Source organism: Pygocentrus nattereri, chromosome 17, assembly GCF_015220715.1.
Source record: "Pygocentrus nattereri isolate fPygNat1 chromosome 17, fPygNat1.pri, whole genome shotgun sequence".
Lineage (NCBI taxonomy): Eukaryota > Metazoa > Chordata > Actinopteri > Characiformes > Serrasalmidae > Pygocentrus > Pygocentrus nattereri.
The window spans coordinates 34,464,821-34,475,910 of record NC_051227.1 but is presented as its reverse complement, the minus strand read 5'-3'; the positions used below and the strand labels follow the sequence as shown (position 1 = coordinate 34,475,910).

The 11,090-nt window shown below is 39.9% G+C and overlaps 1 protein-coding gene across 1 annotated transcript in view; it reads left to right on the top strand.

The window, feature by feature from the left end:
- Nucleotides 1–11,090, top strand: part of LOC108411098 (alpha-2-macroglobulin-like) — a 42,280-nt gene continuing 31,190 nt past the window's right edge. The window contains exons 1-7 of the mRNA XM_037546709.1: nt 1–135; nt 3,244–3,424; nt 3,522–3,678; nt 5,900–5,952; nt 8,371–8,391; nt 8,504–8,669; nt 8,758–8,842. Coding sequence (XP_037402606.1) covers nt 50–135; nt 3,244–3,424; nt 3,522–3,678; nt 5,900–5,952; nt 8,371–8,391; nt 8,504–8,669; nt 8,758–8,842 — 749 coding nt within the window. The 5' untranslated portion in view covers nt 1–49. The remainder of the gene's footprint in view (nt 136–3,243; nt 3,425–3,521; nt 3,679–5,899; nt 5,953–8,370; nt 8,392–8,503; nt 8,670–8,757; nt 8,843–11,090) is intronic.

Sequence of the window (11,090 nt, the reverse complement as noted above, 5' to 3'; positions counted from 1 at the left end):
AAAAAGGCAGTGAAGCTTCTCAGCCTGGTGTTGGTGACCAGACTTCATCATGGTGGCCCGTGGGTTTCTCGCACGGGAACTGCTACTGTTAGCCTCCTTCCTCTTTCTCTCTGTGCATGGAAAAACCTCAGGACCGTGAGTAATCCATTACATTACATTACATTACATTTAGCAGACGCTTTTATCCAAAGCGACTTACAAATAATGAGGTCCATAGAACAAACATAGTCAGGCCTTAAAGGAGGCCAAAGGGTAATAGCAGGGTAGAGAAGGGAAGGAGGGCAAGAAGGAGATGAGGTTGGTAGTGGTTAGTTTGCAAGAGGCGATTAGAGCAAGTGCTCCCTGAAGAGCTGTCTTCAGGAGATCCTTAAAAATAGCGAGGGACGCCCCTGCTCTGACAGTGGAAGGTAGCTTGTTCCACCATTGGGGAATCAAGTATGAGAACAGTCTCGATTGCTTTGTGTGAATGTTTGGCAAAGCTAAGCGACGTTCATTGGAGGATCGCAGCGGCCGGGCGGTGCTGTAAGCCTTTAGGAGCGAGTGCAGGTAGGAAGGAGCCTGCTCTGTTAACACCTTGTAGGCAATCATAAGAGTTTTAAATTTGATACGAGCAGCAACCGGTAACCAGTGGAGCTCAATGAGCAGTGGGGTCACATGCGCCCGTTTTGGTTGGTTAAAGACCAGACACGCTGCAGCGTTCTGAACCATCTTCAGTGGTTTTACAACACAGGACGGGAGGCTCGTTAGTATGGCATTGCAGTAGTTGAGGTGTGAGATGACCACTGCTTGTACCAAGAGTTGGGTGGCTTGATGTGTTAGAAATGGCCGTATCTGTCTGATGTTGTACAGCGCAAAGCAGCAGGACCGAGCCACCGAGGCAACATGGTGCGTAAAGGAGAGCTGGTCATCTACCATAACCCCCATGTTCCTAGCAACCTTTGTCGGGGAGAATCCAAACAGATGTCTGCTGGTGAAAAATATAGTAGCCCCTTCTTATACATATGTATTGTAGTATGTTGTGATTGTGCTTTATGTGGTAGTGGTGTCATAGTGGTGTCACACTCTTGCTATGAGGTTTACATTATTTATATTTATGTCAGTTTTGTAAAGTGATCTCATTGTATAGCGATGATAAAATTGACTTGATCTGTGAATGCACCATTTAATTAGACATTTGATTAACTGAAATGGACATAATGCATAAACTAGCTCTAAACTGACCATAATGCCCCTTATATAAATGTAACTACTTTTAGTATTGTTAGGCCATTATGCTTATATTGTCATCTTCTTAAAGTGTAGATGTTAAAGTTTCAGAAAAGTTCTCTGCGCTAGTGAGAACGGGGAAGTCTGGTAGGGTGTAAAAGCTCATCACTATATTTAGCAAATACTAAAAACTGAAATGTCCACTGATACAAAGACACCTGTATGTGCATGTTGTTTAGACATCTTTTAAGTTTTATATTTCATGTGTAAATCTCCAAAATCTCTTCGGACAATCTGTAAAATGCAAATAAAAACAAAAAGCAGTGTATTTAAACAAAACAGTACAAAGAAAAGATTTTTTTTTTTACCTTGTCAACATCATTGTTTTTCATAAATGTGCATTGTCCTTTTTAAATGCCTGAGACATCAGTTTGAGAACAATGTTTGTCACATCTGCCACCTGCCATTCTCCTCCCCACCACAGGAGGTCACTGTCTCCCGAATACTAGGCATCTCTTGATCCTTTGACCTCTTTAGTCTGCCATCTTGTGTATATATACCCTGCGTTTGCAGGTGCTCATTGCGAAGTCTTGTTTGGTGTGTCCACGTTTCTGAGCGTTTATGTTTATGATTTGGTTTTCTGGCGTTTTGACCTTGCCTTTTGGTTTGTTTTTGATTACTCTTTTGGATTTGCCCTCTTTAGTTCGTCTGCTTTCGTTGGCCTGCTTTTTTGGATTTCTGACCCTTTGCTTGTTATTACCTACCTTGCATCAGGAATTAAACTTGCACTTGACTCCTGCCCCTCATGTGAAGCAGTTCGTGACAATGTTATTCTACAAGCAATTCACCCTCTACATTTTATATCATCATCAAAAGATTCAGAGAAACCTCTGCATAAAGGAAAAAGCTTACAACCACAACTGCTCTTCAATCATTCAGACAGTACTGCACAAAAACCAGCATTCTTCTGTGATGGATATCATTACATGGGCTCAGAAGAACTTCATCAAACCGTTGTCAATGAACATCACTTGTTGCTGCATCCACAAATGCAAGTTAAAACTGTGCTCTGCACAGTAGAAGACATATGTCAACAACATTCAGTAAAGCCACCAGCTTCTCTGGGTGTGAGCTCATCTGAAATGTACTGACACATACTGGAAATGTGCTCTGATGAATCCTACTATTGATTGTGGAAATAACGGACCTTAAGTTCTCCAGGCCAAAGAAGAAAAAGACCACCCAGGTTGTTTCCAGCATAAAGTTAAAAACTCAAGGTCTGTCATGTTACAGGGGTGTATTACTGATCATGGCATGGGTAGCTTATACATCTGTGCATTATGGTTCCATTAACTGTGAAAGTTCTGTACATGCTACTCTGCATGGCCACACCTCCCACAGCTGTGCAAACCAGTATTGTGTCCCTACAGAACATTTACAAGCTGTTGACCCCAGTCAATAGCGCAAAGACACTTAGATCATCTGTTCAAAGCTTTCTAGCTTCTCAGTAATAACATTCATCATAACTTAATTATAGTATGCGCAGACAAAACACAAATGCTTGTAATTGAATAATTGTATGAGAGCAGAAATCGAGCTGTACCGCTGTGTCTGATCCACTCATATCAGCACAACACACATTATCACTGTAGTGCTGCGAATGATCACCTACCCAAATAATACCTGCACTGTGGTGATCCTGTGGGGGTAGAACAGGGTGAAAAGGGTTAACAAAATGTATAGAGAAACAGATGGACCACAGTCTGTAATTGTGAAACTATAAAGTGCGCCTGTGTGGTAAACTTTAGCTTGAAGTGTGGAAATGAGGAGACGACGGTTGTGATGTTGTGGCTTATCTGTGTATATCAGCTGGATGAACACGAAGTAAAAACATCATAAGATGATGAATGAATGTATTTAGTTGTTCACTCAGTTTTGCCCTGATTTGTGTACAGAGGGTTCCTTTACTTAACTGACTCTTTCAGTAATGCTTCAGTTGAAATCTCTGAATTGTCAGTAACTGCTTTTTGTCTTTAGGTATTTCATGGTGACGTTTCCTGCAGTGATAGAGTCTGGATCTGAGGCTACACTGTGTACGAGTCTTCTGAAGCCTAATGAGACTCTGCAACTGACTGTTTATCTGGTTCATGACAACCAGAACAGAACACTTCTACAGGAGACAGTGGAGGAAGAATTTCACCGCTGCTCTCAGTTTAAGGTCAGTTACTGTCAGTTTTTTTTTCTTTCAGGCGTTTATTACCATTTGATATGTCTGTAAATGGAAAATAGCTCAACATATAATGTGATCTCTACAGGCTCCACAGGTTGAGGGTGAATCAGTGCAGCAGATCAGAGTAGATGTTAAAGGTGAAAGTTTTGAGATGACGGAGAAAAGAAAAGTTATGTTTAAATCCTACAACCCACTGACATTCATTCAGACTGATAAACCAATCTACAACCCCGGCCAAACAGGTACTCCATCATTTCTCATTTCTGTCACCACTTTTAGTTCATTAGGGGCCTACCACTATTAGGTGTGTTTTTTTTCCCCCCTTTTTTGTCAGTTCCTCTTTCAGTTGTTGTAACTCTAGTAAATATATGAAACAGCCATGTTATATATATATTTTTCAAAAGACATGTGGCTTCTCAAATATGTGATCAGCTGAGTTGTAAATGCCCACAGAAGTTTGATATTTTTATGAAACTGGACATGTTTTGATCAAACTTTTACCAAGTGCCTGATGATTTTTTTTTTTTTTTTTTTACTTATTTTTGACTGTATCTATTCCTGTGCCTTATCCTGCCTTCCGCCCAATGACCGCTGGGATAGGCTCCAGCATTCCCCCACTCCCCCCCTGAGGGAGAAGCGGCTTAGAAAGTGTAGAAAGTGTGTGTGTGTGTGTGTGTGTGTGTGTGTATCTATTCAGAAAATCAGTTCACAGCTTAGATGTCAATTAGAAAGTTTTAGAATAATATGTCTGTGAGTTGAAAATATAAGAATTTTGATGATTGTTCATTACATGGCTTATTGCAGTGATACAGTATATGAGCAGTGGACTTATTTTTCCTGATATTCTCACCTGTAGGATACATGCAGATTGCTAAACCTGCATGTGACAGACTGTCACAGCAGCCAAACCTTTGAGTTTTTTGTTCAGGGTCAATATGGCTAATATTCCAGCAAATAAAGCACTGTTTTAGTACACTGGGTGTTCACTATCAGCTGCTTATAATAACAAATACTATTATAATAAAGAATCCTTCCAGAAATGATGAGATAAATACTGGCTTATGTAGAAAACACACAATAAAGAACTATGGACCATAATATAAACTTGAAATGATGGTGGACGGGCACTAAAAGACTCTGAAGGTGCGCGCGCATCTCTTCATCGTGCTCGGCAGGATGCGCGTGCACGCGTCCAATGCACTGGTGTGAGGACACGCCCACAAACAGAGCGAGGAAAGTTTATGAGCACAGAAATTGAGTTTTACATGAGGAATAAAACAGAAACTTTGAAGGAGAATCTATTTTTACAGTTTTTCTACAATGAATTCCTCACAGATGCTTCATTTGGAATAATCTGCTCAACACTGTGATGAGTTTTGTGAAAGTTTGAATGTCCCTGATCAAATTTACATATTCAGTTGATTTTCTAAGTAATGCTAAACACATATCCTCTGCAGAGAACACATGTCTGCACATTTTAAAGCTCAGTTGATTTGCTGAATTTAAATTATTAGATAAAATAAAAGCTAAAATGTTGCTTGTGCAAAAGTAATGACACATTTTATATTTGTGTGTTTTGTTTTCCTCAGTATCAATCAATCAATCAATCAATCAACCTTTATTTTGACTCGGAAGTACATTGAGGGCAGCCCTCATTTTCAATGTAGCCAAGCATTTACAAAAACAGGGATTGACATGACAAAGAAAATAATAATTAAACTACATTTAATCATTTTAAATTAAAAGAAAATTTAAAATAACAGTGAATAAAAAATAAAAATATATAAAAATAAAACTTGAGGTTAAAATTAAGATCAAAAGAAGATAAGAGACTAATAAAGTAATAATACAAATTAAAAGTAATAATACAAAACTATTAAAAATAAAATGAGAGAAATATATATATATACATATATATATATATATATATATATATATATATATATATATGTATAATATAAATAAGTATAATAAAGTCAGCAAATAAATAGAAATTATGCAGTGAAATGTACAGAAATACCCTATTTAAATTGGTTCCCTGCAGAAGATGTGTTACATTATTTTCACTTAGAAAATCCACAAAGTATGTAAAGAGCAGGGCTGTTTAAACTTTGCATATGACTGTAATAATAATGTTATTTGCTGAATTCTGTAGATAAATATCTGAAATATATAACTGTACAATGTGAATTCAAAGTACAGCTCATTTAAAAATACTATTGACTGAAGAATTCAGAAAACTGTAAACATTTATTGATAAAACTCCGCAACTGCCCAAAAGCTTCTGTTATAAGTGTGGTAACTGACTGCAGATAACAGATACAGAAAGCTGAGGGCTGAAACTGAACTGAATTTTCCACCACTAAGATAAAGACTATGTTGAAAAAGGCTGGAATATTCTTTTAATGGTAAAGCTTTGTTTTTATTTTTGTGCAGTCTAAAATATTTATTTATCCTTTACAGTGAATTTCAGAGTGGTCACTGTGGATACTAATTTTGTTCCACTTAAACAAGAGGTAAGAAAGTACAACCTCAATTCCAAAAAAGATGGGACACTGTGTAAAATGTACTTATAATAAAGAGCTGGAGGAACAATTTGCAACTAACTCACATGACTGGGTATAAGAAAAGTCTCTCATAAGCAAAGATGGGCAGAGGTTCACCAGTGAAAAACTGCAACTAAAAACTATGGAACAATTTCAGTGAAATATTCCTAAATATAAATTGTGAAGGCTTTGGAGATCCCACCATCTATAGTACATAATATCAACAAAAGATTCTGAGAATCTGGAGAAATCTCTGCATGCAATGGGCAAGGCTGATGGTCAATATTGGTTGCATGTGATCTTCGGGCCATCAGGCAGCACTGCATTAAAAACCTGACATGATTCTGAACAGGAAATCACTGCATGAATACTTCCAAAAATCATTGTCTGTGAACACAGTTTGCTGTGTAATCCACAAATGCATGCTAAAGCTGTATTATGCAAAGAAGAAGCCAGATGTCAACATGATCCAGAAAAGCCGCTGTCTTCTCTGGGCCAAAGCTAATTTATAATTGACTGAGGCAAAATGGAAAACTGCTCTGTGGTCAGATGAATCAAAATCTCAAATTCTTTGTGGATACCATGGACATCCCTTCCTGGAATGGGGCCTTGTTGCGGCTGAAGGGCTTGTGTGGTCTAGGGCTCTTCAGAGCTGTTGTCAGGAACAATATGCTCCTTGAAGGGTCTCCCAGGGCGAAGAGGTCTGGAGTGAAGACCCAGACTAACACGATCCAAAACCCCACCATGCACAACACACACAAAAATTCAGGTACCCTGCCTGGGAGAGGGTAACCGGGACCTACCCCTGGAGCCAGGCCTGGGGGTAGTGTTCCTCGGCGAGCACCTGGTGGCCAGGCAGCCCACGTAACCCGGCCGGGCTCAGCCTGAAGAGGCAACGTGGGGAGACCATGTGGGCCCACCATCCGCAAGTTCCAGCATGGGGGAGCAGTGCAGTGCCGTATAGGGAGTGGGAGATTGCAGGGAGGCCCTTGGTGGCCTAGGCCCCTGCAGCTGAAACTGGCGGAAATGTGGCGGAATTGAGCTTTCTTTGTAGGGTGAAGGGCTACACTCTATTTGATAGAGTGAGAAGCTTGGTCATATGGGTGAAGCTGCTACTCCTCTGCATTGAAAGGAGCCAGCTGAGGTGGTTCAGGCATCTTAGTTGGATGCCCCCTGGATGCCTCCCGGTGGGGGTGTACCAGGCACGGCCTACCGGGACAAGACCCCAGTGTCGTCCTGGGACACTCTGGAGGGATTAAATCTCCAAGTTGTCCTAGGAGTGGCTTGGGGTCCCCGGGAATGAGCTGGAGGAAGTTGCGGGGGGACAGGGTCGTCTAGGATTCTCTGCTTGCTCAACTGCTACCATGACCCTATCTGGACTAGCGGTTAATGATGATGATGATGATGATGGACACCGTGTTCTGTGGACTTAAGAGGAGAGGGACCATCCAGCTTGTTATCAGCGCACAGTTCAAAAACCTGCATCCCTGCTGGTTTGGCGCTGCATTAGTGCCTATGAATTGAACACATCTGGAAAGGCACTAACAATGCTGAACAGTATATAAAGGTTTTAGAACAACACATGCTCCCATCCAGACAGTGTCTCTTTCAGGGAAGGCTTTCATATTTCAGCAAGAATACACTAAACCACATACAGCATCCATCACAACAGCATGACTTCACGTAAGAAGAGTTTGCCTTCCTGCAGTCCAGAGCGTTCACTAATAGAAAACTACTGGTGCATCATGAAACAAAAAAATTGGCTAAGACCCAGGACTGTTGAGCAGCTAGAAACTGAAAAAAAATCTGACAAGAATGGGACAACATTCCTCTCCCAAAACTCCAGTAATTGGTTTCTTTGCATCCCAGACATTTACAGACTATTGTTAAAAGAAGACGAAATGCTACACAATGGTAGACACGGCCCTGTCCCTACTTTTTGAGATGCTTTGCTGCCATCATGTTCTAAACAAGTAAATGGTTTTCAAGAAATAGTAAAATATCTCACTTTCAACATCTCATATGTGTTATTGTGTTCTATTGGGAATCAAATGTGGGTCTATGAGTTTTGCAAATAATCGCATTCGGTCTTTATTAACATATATTTACATTTTACACGGCATCACAACTATAGAATATAAAATTTATACAATTTTGCTTATATTTTTGTGACTTTTAATTAAATCGAACAATAAATTCAGTAAGAGTGATTGTGTGTTTTCAGTTGGATAAACCCTTATGTATTTATTAATTTTTCATAAGCATTTTACAGTGTCATTTTCATAAGCACTTAATAAAGTTACCCCCTTTATTTGTATTAAAGATATTGTGCTAGTTTTTACTAAGTTTAATGATTTTGCTCTCCTTTACTCTACCTCTCCTTTACAGTACAGTGAACTGACACTTGAGGTAAGACGGATCCACGCATTATGTTTCCTGAATCTTACTGGTTTTTAACATATGTAGCAATGCTCAGTGCTTCAGGGAAATTAAATTTAGTGTCTTTTATGGAACCAAACAGGATAATAAAGGTAACAGGATCGGTCAGTGGACAAATGTGTCCTCACCAGGTCTGATAGTGCAGCTTTCACACAAGCTGAATCCTGAGGCTCCTGAGGGCCAGTATATACTGAAGGCTAACATTGGGGATAGGTCAATCACACATCATTTTAAAGTGAAGAAGTATGGTAAGTGACAGCCTTACATTACTTTTTCTACTGTTAATGAGGTAGGCTGTGCAATGTAATACAATAACAAGGCTATTTGGACTTTTAGTTTTACCCAGGTTTGAGATTACAGTGAAAAGACCAGAAGAACAGAGTGTTGGGGAGGAGGAACTGAAGATCGAGGTTTGTGGAAAGTGAGTGATGGTTTTAAGACTGAATTATAAACATAAGACAGAAAGAAGAAAATTTGTCTTTTATTTTAGTCTCTTCTGATTAGTGATGTATGTTTGTGTCAGTGAAGCCTTTTGCTTTAAAGCAGCAGTTCCCAAACTTTATACCGTCCAGTTTCCCCTCTGACATTAACCCTCCAGCTGCATAATAAGACCAGTTTCCCTTAATGTCATACATGTTTATGATGTGATGACAACACACCAGGTGAAAAAATAAATGTTTGGGGTGCTGATAAGGTTTTATAGTGGTTCACTTATAGGAGCTGGTCAGGAATACAGAGGAGGAAATAACTTTCTTCAAATGTTGTCCCAAATGCAACAGCACAGGCAGTTGTCAGTATGATTAATTTGACTTCCAATGGAAACAAAGTACATTTGGAACTCCAGTCCTGGCAATTAAAAAAATTAATAATAGCATATTTTCCCTTTCTTTATTTCTATAAGCAGCATTCTTTAAACTAAAGTTTTAATTTCTCAAAACAATGACTTCCTAAATAGCACGGTGACACTGATTCACCTATCTGTGGAGCACTTTGAGCTGCCAAGTAGTAGTAGTAGTAATAATAGTAGCAGTAGTAGCAGCAGTAACAGTAGTAGCATCAGTAGTAGTAACTGTAGTAGTAGTAATCATAGTAGTACAACCCCATTTCCAAAAAAGCATCCAAAAACGCTGTGAAAAATATGAATAAAAACAAAATGCAATGATGTGCAAATCATTTAAACCCAGTGTTTAATTGAAAATGCTTTAAAGACAATATATACTCTGTGAAAGACTGCACAGGCAAATAGGGTAACAATTCAAAAATAACATTTCTCAACATAAAATAGCAATTAACTTTTGCTTTTCATTATCTACAGTACATATGACATTAAAAGATTCAGAGAATCTGGAGAAATCTCTGTATGCAAGGGACAAGGCCAAAAGCCATTATTTGCTGGCTGTGATCTTTGGGCCTTCTGAGAGCACTGCATTAAAACGGACATGATTCTGTGGAAGGAATCACTGCATGGGCTCAGAAAAAACTTGTGAAGACCACTGTCTATGAAAACAGTTTGTCAGTGCATACCCAAATGCTAATTAAAACTCTAAAATGCAAAGAAGAAACCATATATATACAGAACCCAGAAATGCTGCAACTTTCTCTGGGCCCAAGCTCATTTGAAATGGACTCAAGGGAAGTGGAGTGTGTCCGACGAATTAACATTTGAAATTGTTATTGGAAATCATGGACAGTGTCCTCTGGGCTAAAAACCACTCAGCTTGTTAAAAGCCAGTATCCGTGATGGTATAGGGGTACATTAGTGCACATGGCATGGGGGACTGGCACTATGAAGGCACTATTAGTGCTGAACAATATATACACATTTTGGCCATATGCTGCCATCCAGACAATGTCTTTTTCAGAGAAGGCCTTGCTTATTTAATCATCATCATCATCGTTAACTGTTTATTCCAATTAGGGTCGCTTATTCCAGATAGGGTCGCAGTTCTGGTTCTGGTGGTGTGGCAAGTAGCTGCATTGACCACTTCAGGAACAAGAAAATTTAGCTTATTGGCTATTTTTGTTCACTGTCTGTCGTGTAACCCGACCAAAACCAGTATTCATGGCTACTTCAACCAGCACCAGCATCTATCAATGTCAGAGCCTGCTACAGCTAAGAAATCAGCCATAATCTCTGCTCATAAACCAACTGCTGGAAGAGCTGCATGAGCTAGGCCTGCTACAGCGCTATGTGAGCCTGCAGGCTGAAAGCAATGCGTGAGGAGGAGGAAGCGAGGCAAACGAGCTGGGGTGCGTGTTAGGCTAATGGCTAACCCCACACGACCAGCTGTTCCATCACTCCGGACTTAGCCGTTCAGCTCGACGGACTGTTGTGCTTCTGTGTGGACAGAGACGCTGAGCTGTGCGGTAAGACTCGAGTTGGGGACTATGTGTTTCATCAACACTGAATGGTGTGAAAACAGAGCACTAGTCTCTAGTCACTGCTCATCGCTGGTGTAGTTTGCGATTGTCAGAGCCAGGCCATTTTATTTGCCTAGAGAGCTAAGTACGCTGTATATAATAGCGGTGTATATAGCTCCCAGTGCAAATGCTAACGCCGCACTGAATGAGCTGTACAATGCTATCAGTGATCTCCATAACATGCACCCAGACTGAATTTTTATTGTTGCTGGTGATTTCAACCATGCTAATCTGAAGTCAGTACTCCC